The sequence below is a fragment of the Myxocyprinus asiaticus genome, chromosome 44 (assembly GCF_019703515.2).
Source record: "Myxocyprinus asiaticus isolate MX2 ecotype Aquarium Trade chromosome 44, UBuf_Myxa_2, whole genome shotgun sequence".
NCBI lineage: Eukaryota > Metazoa > Chordata > Actinopteri > Cypriniformes > Catostomidae > Myxocyprinus > Myxocyprinus asiaticus.
In genome coordinates, this window is record NC_059387.1 from 36,277,127 (window position 1) to 36,304,876 (window position 27,750).

The 27,750-nt window shown below is 35.8% G+C and overlaps 3 protein-coding genes across 10 annotated transcripts in view; all 3 read right to left on the minus strand.

The window, feature by feature from the left end:
- Positions 1 to 1,864: 1,864 nt before the first annotated feature.
- Positions 1,865 to 5,967, minus strand: LOC127434179 (ependymin-like). The gene is made up of 7 exons (XM_051686729.1): positions 5,954 to 5,967; positions 5,194 to 5,302; positions 5,028 to 5,062; positions 4,810 to 4,944; positions 2,368 to 2,554; positions 2,193 to 2,280; positions 1,865 to 2,099 (listed from the first exon to the last, which is right to left on the minus strand). The coding sequence occupies exons 1-7, from the start codon at positions 5,954 to 5,956 to the stop codon at positions 1,970 to 1,972; spliced, it is 687 nt and encodes a 228-aa protein (XP_051542689.1). The 5' UTR covers positions 5,957 to 5,967; the 3' UTR covers positions 1,865 to 1,969.
- A 3,133-nt stretch (positions 5,968 to 9,100) lies between these two features.
- Positions 9,101 to 17,218, minus strand: LOC127434177 (translocon-associated protein subunit alpha-like). The gene is made up of 8 exons (XM_051686726.1): positions 17,026 to 17,218; positions 15,144 to 15,271; positions 14,830 to 14,920; positions 13,599 to 13,861; positions 12,666 to 12,742; positions 12,299 to 12,377; positions 10,957 to 11,050; positions 9,101 to 10,033 (listed from the first exon to the last, which is right to left on the minus strand). Exons 1-8 carry the CDS (start codon positions 17,087 to 17,089, stop codon positions 9,966 to 9,968), a joined length of 864 nt encoding a protein of 287 aa, XP_051542686.1. The 5' UTR covers positions 17,090 to 17,218; the 3' UTR covers positions 9,101 to 9,965.
- Positions 17,219 to 18,173: 955 nt separating this feature from the next.
- The window catches only part of LOC127434174 (nebulette-like), a 58,291-nt gene continuing 48,714 nt past the window's right edge, over positions 18,174 to 27,750 (minus strand). For 7 of the 8 annotated variants that reach the window (XM_051686716.1, XM_051686715.1, XM_051686719.1 and 4 more), the window contains 4 exons: positions 27,265 to 27,357; positions 26,924 to 27,070; positions 21,055 to 21,167; positions 18,174 to 19,729 (listed from right to left, as the gene is read on the minus strand). In XM_051686716.1, the coding sequence (XP_051542676.1) occupies positions 19,553 to 19,729; positions 21,055 to 21,167; positions 26,924 to 27,070; positions 27,265 to 27,357 (530 nt within the window). In that variant the 3' untranslated portion in view covers positions 18,174 to 19,552. The remainder of the gene's footprint in view (positions 19,730 to 21,054; positions 21,168 to 26,923; positions 27,071 to 27,264; positions 27,358 to 27,750) is intronic. The other variant, XM_051686717.1, reaches the window with a different exon arrangement.

The window sequence follows — 27,750 nt, forward strand, 5'->3', positions numbered from 1 at the left end:
CATAAAGACACTCACATACACTCACACTCACACACACTCTCTCACACACAAACACACACACCATAAAGACACTCACATACACTCACACACAAACACACACACCGTAAAGACACTCACATACACTCACACACACTCTCTCCCACACAAACACACACACCATAAAGACACTCACATACACTCACACTCACACACACTCTCTCACACACAAACACACACACCATAAAGACACTCACATACACTCACACACAAACACACACACCATAAAGACACTCACATACACTCACACACAAACACACACACTCTCTCACACACAAACACACACACCATAAAGACACTCACATACACTCACACTCACACACACTCTCTCACACACAAACACACACACCATAAAGACACTCACATACACTCACACTCACACACACTCTCTCACACACAAACACACACACCATAAAGACACTCACATACACTCACACACAAACACACACACCATAAAGACACTCACATACACTCACACACACTCTCTCACACACAAACACACACACCATAAAGACACTCACATACACTCACACACACTCTCTCCCACACAAACACACACACCATAAAGACACTCACATACATACAAACACACACACTCTCTCTCTCTCTCTCACACACACACACACCATAGAGACACTCACACTCACACACACTCTCTCATACACACACACACACACACAAAAGAAAACTTCAATTAAAATAATTTTGTACATTTTGTTTTGTTCATTTGCACAAAGTGTTCTTCAGAAGAGTTGGGATGTAGTGCATGAGTCTTTAACTGTGCTTTCATGGTGTTCTTTGGTTGTTTCACTCTGGAGTGATGGCACTATATACAGATTGTTTATGTCTTGTGTCTATACTCTTGAAACAGTGAGTATTTTACAGATTGACCCCATTGACTTCCATTGTAAGTGTCAAGGTGGCGCTGATGATTCAGAGATTGATTTGATTTACATTTGATATTACTGTTTGATAAAGACACAACATGGAAGTAAACTATAGCAAGTGTAACACATGAGGAGTATGATTTGGCTATTGTTATTTGGGTGTACTACTGAAATTATGTAAGTAATGCATCTATTTAGACAAGTGACTGAGAATATACATGTGTAAGTGATGTGTAAGTGATGTGTATTGTGTAGCTCAATGTGTGTTTGACTGTTGAGTCTCATGGAAATTTAATTTGGAAGTGATGAATGTCATTTTATCATCTGTTGCATCATCTCTTCGATATATGAAAAATAAAACATAAAAATATTACAGAATATATTCTATTATTTTTTTAATTTTCTTAAAAATGCTTGGAAAATGTTACACTGTCTGGGCATTTTGTAGATCCATTTGTGATAGATATACGTGCAGGGTCACTAAAGACCTGTGGTGTGTAATAATGTTTGATGAAACACCCATACATTGAAGGTAAATCAGTATGACTTTATCATTCGTGAAACACAAGATTGAGAGACGAGAGGATCGTGTTTTTGGCTGTCCAAGCTCCAAAATCACACATCAAATCACCTTAAAGTCGTCCACAACACTCGTGCCGTAGATTTCCATTCTTTTCTGTATGTTGTGAAGCGTCAGGATCGGTTTGTTGCTGTATGTGTTCTGCACAGATAAACCTTCATGAGTGAGTGATTGACATGATTCCAGTGTAATTAAGATCACTTAAGTGATCTTGTCCATTTGCAGAACTCACCGTCCATCAGCTGTAGGACAATAAACAAGAACTGACTGCTTCTTGTGTGAATGTGATCAGAACTGAATGTTTCCTAAACCTGCATCACACAGAACTATTTCTGCACTGATATACAGCTCTGAAACATGGAGAACACACAATGATTGACTTTCATGCTTATATATTATTTATTAATCATTCAAAAGCAACAGAATATCCACTGAAAGTCAATAAAGTGTTATGCTGCAGTCCGTTTCACTGCCGAATGGCCTTCAAGAAGTTTGTTTTGGGCAAGTCCTCGTGTTTCTCCAGCGCTGCCGTTTGACAGAAGAATGGAGGCGTGAAGTCTTCAGGGTTCTGTTCGCCCAACTGATGATTATAGAAACTGTTGATGAAGAAATGAGAAATGATTGAGTGAGATCTATTCTACAAACTCTTCTGTATCTGTCAGTACACTGTGAGTGTGTGAAGAGTTGACCTGATGGTGATCCAGCCCGTGTGTGGCATGTAGACCATCGCGCTGACCGGCAGACACGTGAACTCAGTGAAGGTGAGCATATACTGAGCTAAAGATGAGAAGAGAGACAGTTTATTCTCCCGTCACAGTTAGTGAACACTATTCTTCAGGAGAGAAACTCCGACGGCTTGTTAACCTTGAATCTCTGAAATCTCTCCAACCCACGAGTTGGTCAACAGACCCAGACCAGGAACTGATGTGGTTCCTAAAACCACCTGACCCATGAAGACAGCATCCGGAGGAACCTGCATGGGGTGAAAACTTGACTCCAGAACCTTCTTCTTACAGCTGAAGCTTGAGTAGTCGATTTCATACATCACACCCTGTAAAGAGAAGGTGTAGCGTTCATTAAAAACTGTTTGCAATATTCCATTAAAGGAATATTCTGGGTTCAATACAAGTTCAGCTCAGTCGACAGCATTTGTGACATAATGTTGATTACCACAAAAATTCATTCCGACTCGTCCCTCCTTTTCATTAAATGTGTGTTCCAGTGAGTCACTTACAATGGAAGTCAATGGGGTCAATCTGTAAACATTAAAATACTCACTGTTTCAGATGATTAAATCACTTACTAACCTTTTCAGTATAACATTATATCCAATTTTACAACTTCGTTGCCATGGTGACATAACATCTGTAAACCCAGTAAGTGATGAACTTGGTGCGTTCACGTCTATGAGATTCCGACTTGTAAATACTAATAGTAATCTGAAATTGTAAATAACTAGTTTACTCGACTTAACCTTTATTTTTTTACTATTCTTTAATAGTTTTAATTACCGTTACTCTCTAAACCCTAAAGTTGTCATTAATAAAAACATTGAAGTGGTGCTAATTAAACAGTACTTGAAATGTCGCATTTTGGAATCAAAACTCAAACATTTACGTTCTTTAAACTTTGGCTTCGAGTACTACTAACTCAAAATTATCAAGTGCAAAATAGTCTGTGTGGAATACCCATAAGCCCTTGCGCTTATGTATGTTTGGTCAAAACAAGGTAAATAATGTTGAAAAATAATAACATGTATCTAGTTTTTATTGTTGTTGTTTTGTTGTAGCTGGTTGATAGTTGTGATTAGTGTTACCTCTGCCTGTAAACTTTAAGCCATTCTTCATAAATTGTGTTTCTTTATCTCAGATTACTCTAAAAAGCTACATTTTCTCAGCTTGTATAGCTCATGCGCTTGCACATTTTGGAGATGATTGACAGGCGATGTCTGCATCTAAAAGGTGATTGGCTCTTTTACCTGTAAGGCGGGACTTTCTTTCTATATCCGTTGACCGTTGGGTGCTCAGAGCTTCTTGGTTAAGCGTTCCAATTTCTCCCGTTCATTTAAAAAGCACCTATGATGGTTTTTAAACGTGCCTAATTTTATTTAAAGGTCTCATACAATAGATTTACATGCATTCAAGGTCAAAAAACACTTTAATTTGCTCATAATTTAAATTGCAGCATTACCTTTTTCCCCCAGTGTCTCAAACGACTCGTTCTAAAAGATTCATTCTAAACTCCTCCTTTCAGAGAGCATACTCTGCTCTGATTGGTCAGATGTCCCAGTCTGTTGTGATTGGTCTACCGCTTAGTGTAGTGTTAGAGGGCGGGTCAAAGCTGTTCGCGAGCAGCCAATGAAGACCAGAGGCGGGTTTTTTGTTACCAAATTACGTAGGTTAGTACAGGAAGTAAGTCTGGAATTACTAACGACTCGTTTCAGGTGTTCAGAATCGGTTCTTTCTTTTGGGAGTCAATAACTCCATTTGTCATGCACTTTGATTTTTGATACTTTGCAGACTTTTTTACATTCACAAACAGCTATATAACACACTACATGAAAGGTATTATTTGAAAAACCATAAATAGGTGATCTTTAAATAGTAGTGGCCCGTCTCTCATAAATAATCTCTGATAAAAGTGCCAAATTATGTCCACTGAGTAGTACTGAGTAGAATCCAATGTGCCATATGGGTAACCCAGAGTCCAGTCATCATTCCTCTTATACATAAGATGTGCTATTATACTTACACTTTATTTTAATGTGTCCTTGTTACAATGTAATTACACAAGTAATTACTGATTATTACTAATTAACAACACGTACTTACTATAGGGTTTGGTTTAGGGTTAGTTGCTTGTAATTACACATAATTAATTGTTATTACTATAGTAAATGCACGTAATATGTGTAACAAGTACACATTAAAATGAAGTGTTACCCAAAACTATTTATAATTTAATCACAGATGAGTTACGTCTACTTGTAACTAGTCAACGTTATGTAAAATATAAGTTCAGTTTACTTAAAGTATGCAAATCGATTGCCTTAAAAAAATCAAAGGAAGGTCGACTAAGTAGATTTTACAGTGTTGCCTCATTGTAACCTAGATTTGTTTCTTTCTTTCTATCTTTTTGTTGTTGTTGTTGTAATAATCAAGGGACGAGTTGACATACATTTCTGTGGTAATCAACATTACGCCACAAACGCTGTCGACTGAACTGAACTTGTATTGAACCCGGAATATTCCTTTAAGACTCCATTATTACAGCATACTGAAACTATATTTGATGAACACTAGTGACCTCTTTGAAGTGCATCAGAAGATCCATATAAACCGTCTTGTCGAGTATCGTCAAGTAGTTTCTGAAGCGGATTTTTTGATCATGAGAATCATACGAGTAAGTGGCTGCAGATGTGATGATGCCGTCAGCCGCTGTCTACACGAGAGAGAGAAAAACACACATTTATTGACTTTTATTGATTTATAAAACACAATATTCTTCAATCAATCAAAACTCACCAGCGACATGCTGCCGACATACTGGCCAGGAGACACTGCAAACACACACACACACACACACACACACACAAGACATGAGAAAGTGTAAGTGAAGGTCTAATCAATAATAATAATAACAATGATAATATTAATAATGATGTTCTGACATGTTTCCAGTGTGACTCACTGCACGGCTGCGGCTGCGCACTGATCAAAGTACAGCTGAGGAAGATGAGAATCAAACACTTCATGATGAAGATCTGGAGTCTTTCACTCCATCTGATGCTCTTATATACCTGAACACACACACACACACACACACACACACACACACACACACACACAAATCCTTCACTTCTGTTTATCAGCATTACGACACTAAACATATTTCAAGACAAATATATTTAATAATAATCCGGATGATCTGTCAAGACACTTGTTCATGTGCTCGATTAATCACCGACTTTATAAAGGGAAAATGCAACATTAATAGATTTCAAAATTACAATATAAATTGTGCACTTTTATATTAAGTTAAAAACTTTCAGTTTGTAAATGTGTGTATTTAGTAGTACAGCATGTGTGTTGTGAAAAGCGCTTACAAATAGAAATGACTCGACTTGTAAAAGACAGTAAATAATGTTGCATAATGCTGATAAATGTTGTATAAATGGAAAGGTTGCAGTGGAAAGTGTCAGTAAAATTTATCAGCTCGAATTAGAAACAGCTGAAACTCTTATCAGTGAAAAACGTGGAAACACGAACAGATGTCACTGCACGATAAACACATTCAGTTTTTACATTATAAAACAGCGATGTATTAACGGTGATTAATGTTTGTTACTGTGTTTGTGCACATTTACTCTTTCTTCAGTTGAGTTTATTGTGATTTAACACTTTTGTTACAGTTTTTCTCAATTGCTTAGACACTTCCTGGAACAACTCACCATTTTCTCAAATCTTCACACAATTTTAAAAACTCACACGCAACGGTACAAACATCGAACTTCTGGGTCCCAATTCAAACTTCATCCACAGACAACACACACAAGTGGTCAAAAACTACATGAGTGTTTGTTACACATTGGTGGGATTCATTCAAAACACCGCTACCAAAAGGTTTAGAATAGGTTTGAGAAATAACAGTCACAGTACTGACTATCCAAATAAGCCTTTCAGGAACACCCTGTCAAGAGAAACTCAAAACAGGACTGTAAATACCTCTTACATTAGTGGATAAGGGAATACTGTATATGCAGTTTTGGTCAAAGACCTGACCTTTAAAATGTCACACTGACATTTCTGTCCATGCACAGTAAAATAGCCAAAGTCTGAAAGCAGCACATGTACAGGTTACTCAGCATCAGCACGTCTCAGGCCATAATATCTCATCAACGTCACACATTATGTTTGCTCTTGCCAGGCAGCGTGGGAAAAATGCCCTTGTGTGCCTTAGATAACCCTGGACAGACTCCACAGACACGTCACCACAGGTGTCCACCATTGCCTCCAGGAGGTTTGGTTGTGTGTGGGGGTTGCGGTCATACACTCTCCACCACCATGCTGAGAAAAGTCCTCAATCGGATTCAGAAATGGGGAATTTCTGGCAAAAAAAGAAAGAAAAGAACAATGAACCTGGCACGAACCAGAGCAGCCCGATGGAAACTTACGTTATCCCAAATGACAGCATATTGGGCTAGCTCTGATTCCCCTTCCTGTTGAAGAATGTTATTGTGCAGCTGATCTAGAAATTGACAAGTTGTGCCGTGTTGTATGGACCCACTTTGACATGCCGATGGAGGACGCCACGATTGCTGATGGCTGCACATAGAGTCATGTTGCCTTGTATGATGGCACGTGACCGAGGATGTTGCGCCCCCTTTTGTTAGGTTGAACCCTGCCTTGATGAAGATGTGTTCATGTGAGTCAGCCATGGCATCCAGCTCAAAGATTCTCTACAGAAGTCAAAAACACACATTTTACTGTACTACTAATACAGTACTGTAGTGTACTACTGTACTGGAATGAAAGATTGTGTACTGCAGTTACTGTAATACATTACTATACAGTACTGTATTGATATGCTGGAGAGATGGGCCATACTCTACATATCGTAACAATACTGTACAGTATAGCATTAACTATAGTATTAACTCTGTTTGAATTCATTTCAAAAGGCACACGGTACAGCTGCTTTGTCCTTCTGTGGTTCTTCTGAACGATCTGGTCAGGGGTGGAAATGCTGATGCTCTCAGTTCCTTGGAAGACTACCTGGTCTTCAACTATTTGGGTTTGAACTTCCCTCCAATGGATGGCATTATTGGCAATCACCATATTCACCAGGGCAGTCTCCTGCTCAGCTGTGAGAAGTCTCCACCTACCTCTAACAGGCGGCCACCTCTCAGTTCTGCAAAAATTAAATTTGACCATTACTGACCTACGGTCATCCATTACTGTGGTAAAAACTACACTGAGAACAAAGTGGAGATTCAGTCTATATGCACTACAACATTACATGTATCACAGTAACAACAAGGCAAATTATCTGTTTTCCCTTCTGAAAGATGCAACATGTAACAGCTTAGGTTGGGTTGCACTAGTTGTCCAGCTTCTCTCATAGTCCTCCCATGTATGAGCACATGATGAACAAGGGTGGCACGAATTTCATCTGAGATTACTTATCGTCGTCCTCCTCCTCATCTTCATCCTCCTCCTCGTAGTCCTCCTCATCTTCATCCTCCTCCTCCTCCTTGTCCTCCTCCTCTTCATCCTCCTCCTCCTCCTCCTTGTCCTCGTCTTCCTCGTCCTCCTCCTCGTCGTCCTGCTCCTCGTCCTCCTCCTCACCCTCATCGTCCTCCTCCTCCTGCTCCTCCTCCTCGTCGACCTCCTCATCTTCCTCATCCTCCTCCTCGTCGTCCTCCTCCTCTTCCTCCACCTCCTCGTCGTCCTGCTCCTCGTCCTCCTCCTCCTCATCGTCCTTCTCCTCACCCTCCTCCTCCTCCTCGTAAGGTTATGGGTTTTTGTGCTACAGGAACAAGTTTTTGTGTTTAAGCAATTGAGAAAAACTGTAATATACAACTTCATATTTTAGAATATTGTATCTTATTTTCATTATTTTTATCTATCTGTTAATGAACTTGTAAAAACAATTAGGGTACAGCGGGGTTAAAGGCTCCTTTGATCAGATTTTCTCCTAAAACACTAAATAGCATCAGAAACTACCACAGTACTTTCCTAAACACCTGTTTGTCACTAAACACTGGAATATTTTCCTGTTTCATGAGATCTTTGTGTGTGGTGTCTAAAGGTTGATTTGTATTCTTTTTTATGAATGTATCTAATGAAAATCCCTGAAATGATCACATTTCTTTTGAGAGAAAATACTTGATGATCAAGGTCATTAAATCATTTTTCAATAAGTGTCCAGTAAGTGTACGGATAGTATTTGGGGTAAAAAGGGCTAAAGGCCCCTATTAAACACATTGTTTTTCTGAAGAATATTCAAAGTGGGCTCACATTGACTGATCCAATCATAATAGAGATTAGTTTGTTTATAGAATACTTGAGATGTAATAAAATGTCAAATGTGTTTGAAATGAACAGGAAATGCTTGATTTTTCTGAAGTAGTTATTTTGAGTAAGCATCATCTTCATTTGTTACGCATAAAAGCATCTTGCTGTCTCAACATGATTTGCATTAGTTGACCAATTGTGCCCTATATCTATTGCCCCGGTATCTACACCATATCACTTTAACCCCCCTGGGGGCTTTTACCCAAAGTGAGGGGCCCTTTCGCCCCACCCTTCGCCACCTACTGAATTGAGGAAGTGACAGTTTGTTAGAGAATTTACAATGAGGATGTGCAAAGATGAATGTGTAGATGTTTTTGAGTCATTTGATCTTGAGAGCATTTCAACTCACGCTGTTCAGTATTTCTAGTCTTTTCTCCAAAAGCATCCAGACGGAATAATTCTCCTCACAAACACACATCGATCACCTCGAGCTTGAGAACAGGACAAACTCATTCTTTAAAGTCTTGAGAAGTTATCACAGCTGCTTTTACACCGTTTAACTCGTCAAACACTGTCAACAGTATAAACACACTTGTTCATTTGTTCATGTTTATTTTTGCAAATAAATTGTTGAACTGTACATCTCACAGCACTCACTCATGTAATATTCACATTACTGTCACTTTATTCATTTTATTACCTTGTTTTTAAAAAAAAGAATGAAGAAAATTAGAAACAAAAATGATCTTCCTGAAATGCAGCTGATGAAGAGAATAAACCATTAGAGAAACGCATGACTCATGTCAAGACACATGTTTGTGTGTTCAGTGCTGATATTCCCACAGACACACACACACAAACATCAGAAACACACGATCAGTTTCCCAGCAGATATGAGCGCAGTTTTACACCAACACGCTAAAGTCTCCCAATCATACGTGTAAATAATTTACCGCTTGCGTGTGAAACAGAGAAAAATGACAAATCAAAAATCATTCACAAAAAAGAAAAATCATGTACCTTCTGAAAGCAAATGAATAATTTGTTCATGTTTAAAATCAGTCGATATCAATTCATAAACTGAATAAAAAAGTTGCTGAAACAAACACACATGATGGACAAATGCAAACAAACACACACGTGTTCTGTATCTTAACGCTCCTCACACAATCCTCATGAAGATCATCGATCAGAAGAATCCTGGCAGACAATTTCAGAAATAAACTCAAGACTACAGCAGCTTTAACAGCCCACGTCCTCTTCAATGATGCACTCATTCTGTACATTAACAAATGGGTTTGTACTGTTGTGTATCAGTGTGTGTGTGTGTGTGTGTGTGTGTGTGTTGTGGATCAGTCTCTCGCAGTGTTCAGTGACGGACGAGTTTGTGTCATCCCAACAGAACACACAGATGAGTCACATGATAAAGACGGTTGTCACGTCTCCTCACTCATCTGATCCGGCCGAGCGTTTCTGCGTCCTCTTGCGTGGAGACTGTCTGGGAGACACTTTATCTGACAAACACAAAACACACACAATCAACCTCTGTGTGCACTCCATTATCAGATATAAACACTGCAGGAATCAGATAAACATGATGATCAGCTTCACTGAATACAGACTGAAGTCCACTGATGAACTCAAAAAACATTTCACAATAAAGTTCAGCAAGAAAGAGACATTAGAATATAGTCTGAGAGAGAAGAAACTCTCACCTCGCCGACTCGCCACTGAAGACACGAGAAAACAGAGAAATAAAGAAAGAAGAGCAGAGTGAGTGAACCAGCAGCAACACACCGACACACACCACACACACGCACAAGCGTGCACACACACACACACACGCACATCACACAGACACATCACACGCACACACATACACACACACGCACACATATGCACAAGGGTGCACACACACACACACACACACACACACACATCACATAGACATGCACACACATACATACACTCACACAGACACATCACACTCACACATCACACACACACGCACATACATACACTCACACACACGCACACCACACGCGCGCACACACACACACACACAAGCGTGCACACACACACATCACACAGACATGCACATACATACACTCACACAGACACCCACACACATCATACAGACACACACACACTCACACACACACACACAGACACGCACACTCACACAGACACAGACACGCACACTCACACAGACACGCACACTCACACAGACACACGCATACATACACTCACACAGGCAGACACTCACACAGACAGACACAACACAGACACACGATTTCTCATCAATATTTCTCCACTGAAGAGCAACACACAGACAGATGGAGAGATGAACACAATCATGAATGACTGTTAGGAGCTCTCAGTACTGATGCTGATTGGCTGTCTGTCGGAGCGGAGTCAGTGATTGGCTGATACTCACTGATCTGGTTGAGTGTTTCCTGTGGGATCCAGCTCATGTCCACATCATTGTGACTTGATGTTCCCATCTCCACTTTAACTGCTGGTCTCCTCCTCTATAAACACACAATAAAACACTTTATAATAACAGAAACATTCAATAATACTTAACAGCATCTGATATATCTCTTTTGTAAGTCGCTTTGGATAAAAGCATCTGCCAAATGAATAAATGGAACTGTATTTCATAAAGCGACAGTTCACCCACAAATGAAAATTCTCTCATCATTTACTCACCCTCATGTCATCCCAGATGTGTATGACTTGACAAATGAAGATTTTTAGAAGAATATTTCAGCTCTGTAGGTCCATACAATGCAAGTGAATGGTGACCAGAACTTTGAACCTCCAAAAAGCACATAAAGGCAGCATAAAAGTAATCTATAAGACTCCAGTGGTTTAATCCATATCTTCAGAAGTGATATGATAGGTGTGGGTGAGAAACAGATCAATATTTAAGTCCTTTTTTTTTTTTTGAGCATAAATTCTCCTCCCAGCCCAGTAGGGGGCGATATGCACAATGCAAAGTCAAATGCCAAAGTCAATGCAAGTCAAAGTGTAGATTTACACTAAATAAACGGACTTAAACATTTTATCTGTTTCTCACCCACACCTGTCATATCACTTCTGAAGACATGGATTAAACCACTGAAGTCTTATGGATTACTTTTATGCTGCCTTTATGTGCTTTTTGGAGCTTCAAAGTTCTGGTCACCATTCACTTGCATTGTATGGACCTACAGAGCTGAAATATTCTTCTAAAAATCTTCATTTGTGTTCAACAGAAGAAAGAAAGTCAAACACATCTGGAATGACATGAGGATGAGTAAATGATGAGAGAATTTTCATTTTTAGGTGAACTATCTAATAGATAATTTAGACCGATTTGTGTATCATTTTGATTAATTAACTGAAAGGCAGAATTTGCTTATAAATTAAACATAACTATGTCCTGCGAGCAAGTTTAACTCAACACTAGATCAATATCTCAGTTACTCAACATTTTAGAGCAGAGCAAAACTAGAAAAATGTATATTCACTAAAGACATTTCCATGACTTCAAAGACTTCCAGGCCTGGAAAACACCATTTTAAAATTCCCTGATATTTCCTGGTTTTCCATGACTGTGACCTGTGATATTCTGCATTGAGTCGACAGTATAAATATCCTCTATGACAAAATCAGCTTTACTGATTAAACAGTGCATTTTATTCCAGCAACTCTTTCACCGATTGGTTGATCTCATGACATCATCATATCACATGTGTGTAGTCATCTCAGAGTGTGTGTGTGTCGTTTCTTACCTTGCGTGACTCGAGCAGTTGATGTAGACCGACCACAACCAGCAGACCGAGACCAGACAAAAACACGTACATGAAGATCCTGAACAAACACGAACAATAAAACACAACAGACGATTGTTACAGCATTTATGACCATTAATGTCTCGTTAAATGTTTATTTGATGTTATACTGTACATTGTTAGTATTATTTTTATTACTGTTACTGCCACCCAGTCTGAATTATATTCATTTCTGTGTTACAATTGTTTCATTATTGATGTAAACACAATCATGCCCAAACTGAACTATTGACTGGAGTCCAGTGGCACCCACTGATCACACCGAACAAATCAAACGGAAAGAAACTGATGCTTTTAATTATCTCACGTCTCTCCGTCGAGTCCGTCCTCTCTCTCTGTGATAGTGACCGTCTGATTAAACACGGCGTCCTGGAACACGTTTCCCTGAAACACACCACAAAACACACCATCAAATGATGGAAAAACACCAGCAGAAACTGAAGAGGAACCTCCATCATTTCATCTACACAAAAACATCTCGTGACCTCTGACCTGTACACACGGCATACTGATTATTTCAGAGCATGTGCGACAATAACATTCAAATAGTAGTGCGCTACAATTTTGTCAAAAACGACGTAACTTTTGTCAAGATTTAAAATTGTGGCCAATATTACTGTCAGTTCATTCATCTGGCTGGAAATGGTCAAGTTGAAAGCATTGCATTGTGGGATACAGTATTCAGGGCATTACGCTCTGGTAGTAGCAGAACGAGTTGCATGTTATAAGCCTGTCAAATTAAAATTTGAAATGTAAATATCACTCAATTTTGAGATCAAAATGCACATTCGAGTGCTAAAATGAGCATTTAAATGTTTTATGTGGGTCAAGCACTGTTGATGACTTACAGTCTTGTGCTAAAACAGATGCAGCGCAACAAATACAACAGAACACAGGTGTTGAGATGCCCTTTAAAGGTGGGATTTCCTTTTAAACTGACACAGAGCATTAAAAAAAGCATCGTTACTGCACAAGACGCTTAAAGAAAAAAAAACAGCAAAACAAGACACAACATACAAAGACATCCGTCTAGTGCATGCCAACATATGCATTCACAGTGAACGGCCCCTAGAGCTGGAGGTCATTAGCGGTTGTGTCTTGACATGCATTGGCTTCTCGCTGCACAAGCATTAGTTACATACATACAACACTGTGTACCGCCGGTATTATGAAGCTTGTGTCCGTGGTAAACGATGACACTGGTCTGTGCAACACTGAGTTAACAGAACTGTCCACTCACGCTGCTGTCTTTGTAGTTGAGGTTGATGACGAGACCGAAGGGTCGACCTCCCATGGGTTCAGCCGGGATGAAGGAATACTCAAACGTGGCCTGACGCTGTGGAGGAACCACCGTCCCGAGCTGAAGAGCCGTGAAGTTCTGGATGAAGAACTGGAAGTCCTGCGGGTAACGGAACGAAGCGTCCAGAGACTCCACGACGAAGTTCTCCGAGCCTTTATTAGTGAAACCCAACAGGAACTTCACGATGTTGTTCGCAGGAAAATCTGAAACAGTGAGTGAATAAAGCCGACAGATCATCAGATACAGAGAGACAAGAAACCTGTCAAGAACATGTGCGAGTCACTTTTCACACGGAAATCAAAAGAAGGAAATCAATTCCATTTTCCTCATAAACTCTCACTACTGTAATGTGAAGCAGCTTTTGGCCCACATGCTTCAGAGATCCGGAACATGCCAAGGACTGAAATTAGACGAGCTTAAAGCATCCACATTTTTTTATTTTCTCCCCAATTTGGAATGTCCAATTCCCAATGTGCTCTAAGTCCTCGTGGTGGCGTAGTGACTCGCCTCAATCCGGGTGGTGGAGGACGAATCTCAGTTGCCTCCGCATCTGAGACCGTCAATCCGCGCATCTTATCACGTGGCTTGTTGAGCGCGTTACCGCGGAGACGAAGTACGTGTGGAGGCTTCACGCTATTCTCCGTGGCATCCACGCACAACTCACCACACACCCCACCGAGAGCGAGAACCACATTATAGTGACCACAAGGAGGTTACCCCATGTGACTCTACCCTCCCTAGCAACCGGGCCAATTTGGTTGCTTAGGAGACCTGGCTGGAGTCACTCAGCACGCCCTGGATTCAAACTCGCGACTCCAGGGGTGATAGTCAGCGTCTTTACTTGCTGAGATACCCATCCACATTTAAAAAAAAATAAAATATATATATATATATTTTATACTATTATTTAATTAAAAGCAGTCACTTTCTTTGACTTTTATTTTCTTCTGTGTGTAGCACACTGAGCTGTACATGACAGGTGCTACAAAAATAGAGTTTATCATTATTATTATATGCAATATTATCATTGCCAGTACTATGATGTGAAAAATATATTCAAGAAAAATAATGAAAATCTTAATGATCCCAAATAATGCTTCATTTTATTTCAAAATATATAATTTGTTCTTTCATGTAATTTTTATTTGTGAAATATGAACCAGAGATGTACCTTCTCCTTTGACGAAGAGGATGGTCGAGTCAGCGTTCGGTGAAGCCTTCATCTCTCCCACCAGACCTTCATCCTCCTCTTTCTCTTCAGTCTGACAACATGAATGCCATCAATAATCAGTATTGGGTAAATTACTCAAAAGTAATCCACTACAAATGACTTCTCTAAAAAGGGACTCAGATTAGTTAATTTTAAAGTAATCACATTACTAATGAACACTAATTACTGTCTAAACCAAGTTTAATATAAACTTAAAAATATAATCACTGAACTGATCAACACCACATCAGATGAGATTAGTTTAGTTCTCTTACTAGTTCAGTGTTTTCATCATCTTCCACTTCTGCTTCATCATCCTCATCTTCAGCTATGACATCATCAGCCATATCTTCTTCCACTGCCTCCTCGTCCTCAGTCGCATCCTGTGCAGCCACCACCAGACCTGAGCACACATTAACATGGTTAAATATCTTAAACTGGATACAATAACTTCAGACATTATGCAGAACTTCCACTGTAATGCACCAGTATTAAAATGCATGTAATAAATGTAATAAAAGTGAAATTAACTGTTTGAATACAGATTGGATACTTTATAAAACCCTTATAACCTGCTAATAACGTACTGAAGTGATACAGATGGCATTACCATGTGACTTCAAAATTACCATATTCATATAGTAAGGCATTTACAAGGTACTACAAGGGACTCCAGAGAATACTATGGCATTACCAGGGTAAATTCCAAAGACATGACAATACTATAGTACTTTGTAGTACTTTATAAAGAGACCAAAGTCAAAATGAAAGTGCAGTTAATGTGATGTGCAGAACTCATGCATAAGAGAGAATAGAACAAGAGTGAGATATATTGCACTTTAAATGCAGTTATATGTGCATGTAATCATACTAATGTATAAATACTTTATTAAATCTGTTATAGTAACAGTTTGAATGAATGTCAGTTCCAGTTATAAGGACACGTCACATACACACTCACACACATACATACATATACACACTCACTCACTCACACACACACTCACATATACACACTCACATACATACATATACACACTCACTCACTCTCACACACTCTCACACACACTCACTCACTCTCACACACGCGCGCACACACATACATACATATACACACTCACTCACTCACACACACACTCACATATACACACTCACATACATACATATACACACTCACTCACTCACACACTCTCACACACACTCACTCACTCTCACACACGCGCGCACACACATACATACATATACACACTCACACACTCACTCACTCACATATACACACTCACTCACACACACACACTCTCACTCACATACACACTCACTCACACATATACACACTCACTCTCACACACATATACACACTCACTCTCACACACACACACACACACTCACACATATACACACTCACTCACACACACACTCTCACTCACACACACACATATACACACTCACTCACACACACACACACACATATACACACTCACTCACACACACACACTCTCACTCACATACACACTCACTCTCACACACACACACACACTCACACATATACACACTCACACACACACACACACACACACACATATACACACTCACTCACACACACACACTCTCACTCACTCACACACACACACTCTCACTCACACACACACACACACTCTCACTCACACACACACACACTCTCACTCACACACACACACATATCACACACTCACTCACTCACTCACACACAAACACACACACTCTCACTCACTCAAACTCACACACACACAAACACACTCTCTCTCTCTCTCACACACACACACACTCACTCACTCACTCTCACACACTCTCTCACACACACAAACACACTCTCTCGCACACACACACACACACACACACACACACACACACACACACTCACTCACTCACTCACTCACTCTCACACTCTCACACACAAACACACTCTCTCTCTCTCTCTCTCTCACACACACACACACACACACACACACACTCAAGCTCTAGTGTGATTCTAAGAGTTAAAGCGACTCATAAAGGCACTCTTTATCACATTATTGAAGAGTTAATATGTGAATATTATCGATGACTGATCAGATACCAGTAAATATAATTAAAGTTTGTAAATGTGCGGCCTGATGAAACACGTGAATTAAAACTTACCTTTCATCAGCAGCGCTGCGGGAAACGCCAGTAAGAGCAGCAGCAGTTTATGCAGCAATTTCATCTTTTTAATGAGACAATAATAAGACAAAAACGAGAATAAATGAGATTGAATTAGAGAAACACGTCTGAACAATCCCCACGCTGACGAACACCTGCACTGCGCCTGCGCGTCATGCAGGACAACACTGACGTCACACGCGCAGAGACACGTGTCGCCATAAGGGTCTGAAGTGGGCGGGGCTTAGATTGCAGGGCGTGGCCTGTAACTGGACTTGTACGATGAGCTTCAACAATAATTTTTTTTTAAATAGTTTTAACTCTTTACTGTTTTCGGTTCAACGTCTATTAAAGTTGGTCAGTATCATTATTCAAGTGTAAACTATTTACTATTGAAACAATGTTTAGACACCTCTGTCACGTGAAACATGTTACTTTTCTCAGCGCTACTCAGGATGACCAATCACAGTCGACTGCGATTACATGTTATTCGATCATTTAGTAGAGATTTCCATTTATAACTCAGGTATGAATATTTCAAATTAAAACATGTAAATAACTATATTTTTTACAGTACACATATCTCAACTTAGACGAAAAATGTGCTGAGATTTGAATGCGGTGCTCTCTGCAGGACGTTTGTGTTTATTGAAAAGCTGAAAACAGATGCCGCTAAATGCGCGTCACTAACAGCCACACTGCGACTGCGCAGTATACAGGACACTGCTGACGTCACACACTCAGAGACATGTATGCTTCACACTTTATATTTATTAAAAAATAATAATGATAAAAAATACTTTACATTTATATACACTCAAAACACATTTCAGCCTATTTTTAAGATTTGCACATTACATAACAAATTTCCATCAAATTGAATTTTGTAAATTTAAAAAAAAAACATTAAATTAGTAAAACTTGAAATATTTAGTTTTTATTTTGTTAAAGATTGCTCGATTCAATTTGATGGCATTTTGTTATGAAATTGAAATGCATAAATTGTACAGTTATTTGTGCAAGTATAATTTTTTTAGACACTATTATTATTTTAATTAATGAATCATTAATTTTCATTAATATGGACTTTTTATTAATATTAAGTCTAATATCATAAATATGTTAAACAACAATAACTCAAACACAAATGCTGGACAAAGCCTTTTATTTCCATAATAGTGAAACACTACAAGTAATATAATGTTAAGAAAAACAGTGATGAGGGTAAATAAAGATGAAGATTTTAGAGGATTTTAATTTGAAGTAATGTCAGAATACTTAAAACACAAAAACAAACCAAAAAACCTGTGATAACTTGAACAATAGTCCTGTTGAACACAACAAACCCAAAAGCCAAACTTCAGCACTTTAAATGATCTGTCTTCTCTGACAGCGACATCTCTCTCAAACCGGCTGATAATGAGCTTACACTTCATCTGCTTTCATGCATTTCTCACATACTGTACATCACCTGCTCTCAGAGTTTATGCAGTTTATATTACACAGATTTTTGTGTCTTCAGGGTGATTAAAACATAAGCCAGAATAACTTCTATAGCACAAGTTTATATGATGTAGAATTACAAATGCAGCTCCTCGATTGATCAGAAGTTATTTTGAAACACACACACTCTGATTTGGACTATATGCATCAGTGCAATCAGAAGTTATGAGATAAAGATGTTCTACTGAGACGTTACAGACCATATTTACAGTCCTGTCACCACGTGCAATTAGTTTATGTGCTAAAAGATAAATTAATGAGAAGTACAGTCACTTTAGATCACATGACCTCAACTACATCTCTTATGTATCAGCAGATGAAAAAACAATAAAGTGAGCTCATATATTTCTATGAGTATTAATGACGTCATTTAGTGGACATACAGTGATGCGACCGGACACTTTTATCATGATGAAATAATGATGCTGTGTGTTGTTCACCCTGATTAAAAGGTTTTGCTGATCTGTTAACATGCCCTTCATGCAAATCAAACTAGTGTGACGAGTTGCAGAAAACACAAATGAGTAGTGAACAGAAAAGGCATCAAATGCTGCTTATAACTTTGCTTTTCTAAAGCACAATTCTACACACATTAAAAATCAAAACACAAAAAGAAAAGGAGCTCAGTTTCTACATACAGAAGATGATTCATGATGTCACAAACCAACATGAACCTGATTTGTTGAAGTGTAATAACACGCCTAATAATGATGACTACCAAAATGACACATGAAAAAGTTATGTTGATGTGTAGACTGTCATGTTAGTCTAACTTTTCACTCATTGTGATTTAAACATCTGACCAAACACACGACATCACTTCCTCCTACTAAACCCTTGTGTGATCATCTCTCTCACGTGTCATGTTCTTTGCATGCTCGCTGATATCTGTGCTGATGTCAGTAGAAAAAATCATTTCGGTGATGGAAGCTAAAGGAAGATAAACTACTGTGTGAAAACATGAGTGTGTCAGAAGCAGGTGTGATAATGTAATAATCGTTTACTAATAAACGAGAGGCATGTCTCAGTTGAAACATTCCACATAATTGGCAGGAAGCATGCCGGACTTTCCCGTCCGCTGAACGGTGCCGAACATCCATCCCTCATCAATGTGCTGAGCATTTATGATCACGTCACCGTCACGGAACGAAACCTCGTCGTGATCTTGAGCAGCGTAATCGTACAGCGCTCGATACACCCTCTGTGAGACACACACACACACGACACGTGGTTGAGATTCTTCTCGTTATTGCCTTCATTAACACAACTACACACTGAACTCAACTATCACAACAACACTACATGTGTGTTATAAACTCTACATCAGCACCGCTACACTTAAACACAATCATCTGAATTTATACACTTTTGAGACACACGGTATGACAGAAGAGCAGCACATCATGTGGATAAACACATCCTATTCAGAACATTTCAGATGTTTGAGAGACTGTAGAATCCACAGACTGCAAAAGTTCAAGGAGTCAGATTTGGCTTGATAATTTGATGAGAAATATTTTATTTAATATGGAATGTATTTATAAGATTTTCCTTGTTAAGACTGTTATAATAATTCATTCATAACAAATATTCAAAAGTTATGGTCAGCTAAACTTCTAATTGAAAGTTTACTGAACTGTTTTACATGTAAAGTTTTATAATCCAACTTTACTTGTTAAACTGGTAACTAATTTGCCTTAAATTGAATAAACTCAATGCGTTATAATTTTAAGTTGAGTCAACAATGTATTTTTTTTACTGTCATATACAGTATAGGATACTTCTATACTGATCCCCCACACGGGAAAAAATGTGATTGCTTATTTTCTCTTATTTTCACGAGGCAAGTCACTTGTTTTAGGCTTGTTTTTTGAGGTCAGGTCACTTGTTTCTCTTGCAAGATCTGGAAACACTGCAACTGTGTATCATCCAACCTTAGCACAGAGTACTGACATTTCTAAAAAATATTGTTATTCTTTTATCTCATTCTAACTGGTTACCAATTGGAAAGCAGGCAGCAGAACAAAAAAAATTAAGTATCTGCTCAGAACATCCCTGCTAGAATCGGACTAAATTCACATACATGCAGTTATTATGGGCTCATATTAATTGAGAGACTAGTAAATTGAATATTTGCATTTTAAAACTTCATTTGTCACATAGCAGGACTATTGAACTGAACTGGACAAAAGCTAATGGTGATTAAAAAAATGTGGGAAAAATGCTGTCCAGTTTCAGCACCTAAAATATACACTTGTGACTTTAATCATTCATATCCATTTGAAATCTTACTGTTAAAAAAAAAAAGTGAATGTTAAATTTCCATTTCTCTTTTTTGCTTTATAGTATAAAAGACTGAGTAGCAAAAGCAACAAAATCAAATTATACACTGAGAGCGATGAACATCAGCACTCACTCACAGTGTTGACGCTTATCTCATTTCAACACGTTTTGTCACATCATGTCAATCACTTGCTGTCAGCATTTGTGCTGTTAGTTCATCATGAGGTTTGTATGTTCTCTCACCATGCCAGCAGATTGTGGAGGTGACTGAACGCTGCGGATGGGCTGCGTGTGTCTGTAACTCTGCTGATGAGGATGAGGGGTGTGATGATGACCGCCGCCCTGCTGGTAAACACCTGCCATCACAACAGATCAAAAACACTCAAACAAACTGAGAGAGAATTCATGACCGAAGAGACTTCAGCAGCCCATCATCCACAAAACTGTCTGTAAAACTGTTAAAAGGTGAATATAAACTTCAGGTGAGGTATACTGTAATGAAACCCAAACATATTATTAAGAAAATGAAACACTGCTGAACTGGGGTAAGTTGTAAAATGTTGTGCTGGTCTCACAGGAATCGCAGACACAAATGTGCATTATAAACCTGTGAATGAATTCTGTGATCAAATAAGATTGTTTTAAATGCAAGGAAATGAAAAGTTAAAATAATAGAAATGTTGACTTTTGTTTCTATGGAAGCCCATTTCTGCCACATTGAAAAATAAACTCTGCTTTGGTAATTCATAATTATGAAACTAATATTTCTGGGATAAAAAGTCATAGTTATGAGAGACTAAGATAATTATGAGATAAACATTTTAAATTATGATATACTAATTATTATGAGATAAAAAGTCAAAATTATGAGATAAAAAGTCAAAATTATGAGATAATTAGTCAAAATGATGTCAATTATGAAAATAATTAGTCAAAATTATGAGTAAGTCAATTATGAGATATAGTCAAAATTATGAGATAGTAAATCAATTATGAGATAATTAGTCAAAATTATGAGTAAGTCAATTATGAGATAAATAGTAAAAATTATGAGATAAGTCAATTATGAGATAAATAGTAAAAATTATGAGATAGTAAGTCAATTATGAGATAATTAGTCAAAATTATGAGTAAGTCAATTATGAGATAATTAGTAAAAATTATGAGATATTAAGTCAATTATGAGATAATTAGTCAAAATTATGAGTAAGTCAATTATGAGATAATTAGTCAAAATTATGAGTAAGTCAATTATGAGATAAATAGTAAAAATTATGAGATAGTAAGTCAATTATGAGATAATTAGTCAAAATTATGAGATAGTAAGTCAATTATGAGATAATTAGTCAAAATTATGAGATAGTAAGTCAATTATGAGATAAATAGTAAAAATTATGAGATAGTAAGTCAATTATGAGATAATTAGTCAAAATTATGAGTAAGTCAATTATGAGATAATTAGTAAAAATTATGAGATATTAAGTCAATTATGAGATAATTAGTCAAAATTATGAGTAAGTCAATTATGAGATAATTAGTCAAAATTATGAGTAAGTCAATTATGAGATAATTAGTCAAAATTATGAGTAAGTCAATTATGAGATAAATAGTAAAAATTATGAGATAGTAAGTCAATTATGAGATAATTAGTCAAAATTATGAGTAAGTCAATTATGAGATAATTAGTCAAAATTATGAGATAGTAAGTCAATTATAAGATAATTAGTCAAAATGATGAGTAAGTCAATTATGAGATAAATAGTCAAAATTATGAGATATTAAGTCAATTATGAGATAATTAGTCAAAATGATGAGTAAGTCAATAAGATAATTAGTCAAAATTATAAGTCAATTATGAGATAAATAGTAAAAATTATGAGATAAGTCAATTATGAGATAAATAGTAAAAATTATGAGTAAGTCAATTATGAGATAAATAGTAAAAATTATGAGATAAGTCAATTATGAGATAATTAGTCAAAATTATGAGTAAGTCAATTATGAGATAAATAGTAAAAATTATGAGATAAGTCAATTATGAGATAATTAGTCAAAATTATGAGTAAGTCAATTATGAGATAATTAGTCAAAATTATGAGATATTAAGTCAATTATGAGATAATTAGTAAAAATGATGAGTAAGTCAATTATGAGATAAACAGTCAAAATTATGAGATAGTAAGTCAATTATGAGATAAATAGTAAAAATTATGAGATATTAAGTCAATTATGAGATAATTAGTCAAAATGATGAGTAAGTCAATTATAAGATAATTAGTCAAAATTATAAGTCAATTATGAGATAAATAGTAAAAATTATGAGATAAGTCAATTATGAGATAAATAGTCAAAATTATGAGATAGTAAGTCAATTATGAGATAAAATGTCAAAATTATGAGATATTAAGTCAATTATGAGATAATTAGTCAAAATGATGAGTAAGTCAATTATAAGATAATTAGTCAAAATTATAAGTCAATTATGAGATAAATAGTAAAAATTATGAGATAAGTCAATTATGAGATAAATAGTCAAAATTATGAGATAAGTCAATTATGAGATAAATAGTCAAAATTATGAGATAAGTCAATTATGAGATAATTAGTCAAAATTATGAGTAAGTCAATTATGAGATAATTAGTAAAAATTATGAGATATTAAGTCAATTATGAAATAATTAGTCAAAATTATGAGTAAGTCAATTATGAGATAAATAGTAAAAATTATGAGATAGTAAGTCAATTATGAGATAAATAGTAAAAATTATGAGATATTAAGTCAATTATGAGATAATTAGTCAAAATGATGAGTAAGTCAATTATGAGATAATTAGTCAAAATGATGAGTAAGTCAATTATGAGATAAATAGTAAAAATTATGAGATAAGTCAATTATGAGATAAATAGTAACAATTATGAGATAGTAAGTCAATTATGAGATAAATAGTAAAAATGATGAGATAGTAAGTCAATTATGAGATAAATAGTAAAAATTATGAGATATTAAGTCAATTATGAGATAATTAGTCAAAATGATGAGTAAGTCAATTATGAGATAATTAGTCAAAATTATGAGTAAGTCAATTATGAGATAATTAGTCAAAATTATGAGTAAGTCAATTATGAGATAAATAGAAAAATTATGAGATAAGTCAATTATGAGAAAAATAGTAAAAATTACGAGATAGTAAGTCAATTATGAGATAAAAAGTCAAAATTATGAGATAGTAAGTCAATTGAGATAATTAGTCAAAATGATGAGTAAGTCAATTATGAGATAATTAGTCAAAATTATGAGTAAGTCAATTATGAGATAATTAGTCAAAATTATGAGTAAGTCAATTATGAGATAAATAGAAAAATTATGAGATATTAAGTCAATTATGAGATAATTAGTCAAAATGATGAGTAAGTCAATTATGAGATAATTAGTCAAAATTATGAGTAAGTCAATTATGAGATAATTAGTCAAAATTATGAGTAAGTCAATTATGAGATAAATAGAAAAATTATGAGATAAGTCAATTATGAGAAAAATAGTAAAAATTACGAGATAGTAAGTCAATTATGAGATAAATAGTCAAAATTATGAGATAAGTCAATTATGAGATAATTAGTCAAAATGATGAGTGTCAATTATGAGATAAATAGTCAAAATTATGAGATAGTAAGTCAATTATGAGATAAATAGTCAAAATGATGAGTAAGTCAATTATGAGATAAATAGTCAAAATTATGAGATAGTAAGTCAATTATGAGATAAATAGTCAAAATGATGAGTAAGTCAATTATGAGATAAATAGTCAAAATTATGAGATAGTAAGTCAATTATGAGATAAATAGTCAAAATTATGAGATAGTAAGTCAATTATGAGATAATTAGTCAAAATGATGAGTAAGTCAATTATGAGATAATTAGTCAAAATTATGAGTAAGTCAATTATGAGATAATTAGTCAAAATTATGAGATAGTAAGTCAATTATGAGATAATTAGTCAAAATTATGAGTAAGTCAATTATGAGATAAATAGTAAAAATTATGAGTAAGTCAATTATGAGAAAAATAGTAAAAATTACGAGATAGTAAGTCAATTATGAGATAAAAAGTCAAAATTATGAGTAAGTCAATTATGAGATAATTAGTCAAAATTATAAGTCAATTATGAGATAAATAGTCAAAATTATGAGAAAGTCAATTATGAGATAAATAGTAAAAATTATGAGATAGTAAGTCAATTATGAGATAAATAGTAAAAATTATGAGATATTAAGTCAATTATGAGATAATTAGTCAAAATGATGAGTAAGTCAATTATGAGATAATTAGTCAAAATTATGAGTAAGTCAATTATGAGATAATTAGTCAAAATGATGAGTAAGTCAATTATGAGATAATTAGTCAAAATTATGAGTAAGTCAATTATGAGATAAATAGAAAAATTATGAGATAAGTCAATTATGAGAAAAATAGTAAAAATTACGAGATAGTAAGTCAATTATGAGATAAAAAGTCAAAATTATGAGATAGTAAGTCAATTATGAGATAATTAGTCAAAATTATGAGAAAGTCAATTATGAGATAAATAGTAAAAATTATGAGATAGTAAGTCAATTATGAGATAAATAGTAAAAATTATGAGATATTAAGTCAATTATGAGATAATTAGTCAAAATGATGAGTAAGTCAATTATGAGATAATTAGTCAAAATTATGAGTAAGTCAATTATGAGATAATTAGTCAAAATTATGAGTAAGTCAATTATGAGATAATTAGTCAAAATTATAAGTCAATTATGAGATAAATAGAAAAATTATGAGATAAGTCAATTATGAGAAAAATAGTAAAAATTACGAGATAGTAAGTCAATTATGAGATAAAAAGTCAAAATTATGAGATAGTAAGTCAATTGAGATAATTAGTCAAAATGATGAGTAAGTCAATTATGAGATAATTAGTAAAAAATTATGAGATAGTAAGTCAATTATGAGAAAAATAGTAAAAATTACGAGATAGTAAGTCAATTATGAGATAAAAAGTCAAAATTATGAGATAGTAAATCAATTGAGATAATTAGTCAAAATGATGAGTAAGTCAATTATGAGATAATTAGTAAAAAATTACGAGATAGTAAGTCAATTATGAGATAAAAAGTCAAAATTATGAGTAAGTCAATTATGAGATAATTAGTCAAAATTATAAGTCAATTATGAGATAAATAGTCAAAATTATGAGATAGTAAGTCAATTATGAGATAATTAGTCAAAATTATGAGAAAGTCAATTATGAGATAAATATTAAAAATTATAAGATAAGTCAATTATGAGATAAGTCAATGAGATAATTAATAAAAATGATGAGACAGTAAGTCAATTATGAGATAATTAGTTAAAATTATAAGATAGTAAGTAAATTATGATTATATCAAAATTATAAGGTACTAAGTAATAATTAAAAGATAAAGTCAAAATTATGAGATAATTAGACAAAATTATGAGATAATAGTAACAATAATAATATGTTTAATTTATATAGCACCTTTCGCTTCACAATAAAGAACAGTAACATAACAATCATATAGACAATCATATGGACAGTGGACAGTTGTCCAGTCCGGAACAAAAACAAATGCAGTTGCATATAGCAGATATCAGATCGTGCAATCAGATATAGTAAGTCAATTATGATTATATGTCAAAATTATAAGGTACTAAGTCATAATTATAAGATAAAGTCAAAATTATGAGATAGTAAGTCAGTTATAAGATTTAAAGTCATATTTAAGAGATACAAATCTTCAAGTCCAAAATATGAGATATTAAATCATATGACTGATCCCATTTCTTTTCATGTGGCAAAAACAAGCTTTCATACTGTAAGTTTTTCAGTGTCCTGAAACAGTAAATGATCATAAATAAGTTGAATGTGATCGACAGCACACAGCAGTCATGTTTTCAGTGTGTGAGATTTATAAATGAGTGAAACCAACATTTACAGTGTGTGTATTGATGCCAGTGCAGCACACGTGTGATTATATCCAGTCATGCTCTCTGTGAGTGCCCCACACACACACACACACACACACACACACACACACACACGTGTGATCTTGCCTGAAGCGGATCTCTCCTGCAAAACAGAACCACTGCTGCTGTACACAGAACCGCTCCAGAACTCTGAGGCCAGAGAACTGCTCTCCGATGGTGCTCGAGACGGCACCGACTGCGCAGACGGCTGCTGAGTCAAACGACTCACACGCTCTTATTAACACACACACACATCCAGCAGAGGACAGCAGAGACCAGAGTGAGCCCAAGGAGAAAGTAAGTACAGACAGCAGCAGTAATGTAATTAAATGAACAGCTAAAACACTCCGAGTAAATGCAGGAAACAGGAAGAGAATAACTCTTTAATATTGTCGAGTGTGTGCATATGTTGTTAGCGTCTGCAGTACCCGTCATTCTGCGCAGACTTTTAGATTGAATATTGTCCTCCACTGGGTCAAAATCAAAGATTGATCCCGGATCAGTCCTCCAAACCTTCAACTCTTCACCACAACACATGCAAAGGTCAAAGGGTCAACAGTGTTGATCAATGTTAAACATGAAGAACAGCTTTCAGGAATATATTATAGACAAAAACAACCTGTGAAGAGCAAAACTTCAGTTATATACCGTATGATCTGACTGTGAAACTGCAGCATCATAAAGTGTCATGAGACACACGTGTTAATCAGAGTGAAATCTTTGAACCAAAAACACATTCAGACTGTAAGAAACACTGAGATAAGAGTGAAAGAGACAAACAATTTATACTGTTTCATGAGACACAGATGAAGGTTAATAAAGCACAAACTCCACGCTTGAAGCCTGAAGAACTCTTTAACACATTTCACATGATTTCCTCAAACATCAACATCCCTCTTCAGCGCAGATATACT

Excerpts from the sequence above, each read along its gene's own strand:
- LOC127434179 (XM_051686729.1), bottom strand. Across the intron at positions 5,063-5,193 it reads TGCGCAGCCGCAGCCGTGCA|TGTCTCCTGGCCAGTATGTC; the intron begins GTGAGTCACACT and ends GTGTGTTTGCAG. Across the intron at positions 2,281-2,367 it reads AGAGATTTCAGAGATTCAAG|CTCAGTATATGCTCACCTTC; the intron begins GTTAACAAGCCG and ends TCTCATCTTTAG.
- LOC127434177 (XM_051686726.1), bottom strand. The coding sequence starts at position 17,089 with ATGAAATTGCTGCATAAACTGCTGCTGCTCTTACTGGCGTTTCCCGCA. Across the intron at positions 14,921-15,143 it reads ATGATGAAAACACTGAACTA|ACTGAAGAGAAAGAGGAGGA; the intron begins GTAAGAGAACTA and ends TCATGTTGTCAG. Across the intron at positions 10,034-10,956 it reads GGAAACACTCAACCAGATCA|ATAAAGTGTCTCCCAGACAG; the intron begins GTGAGTATCAGC and ends TGTGTTTGTCAG.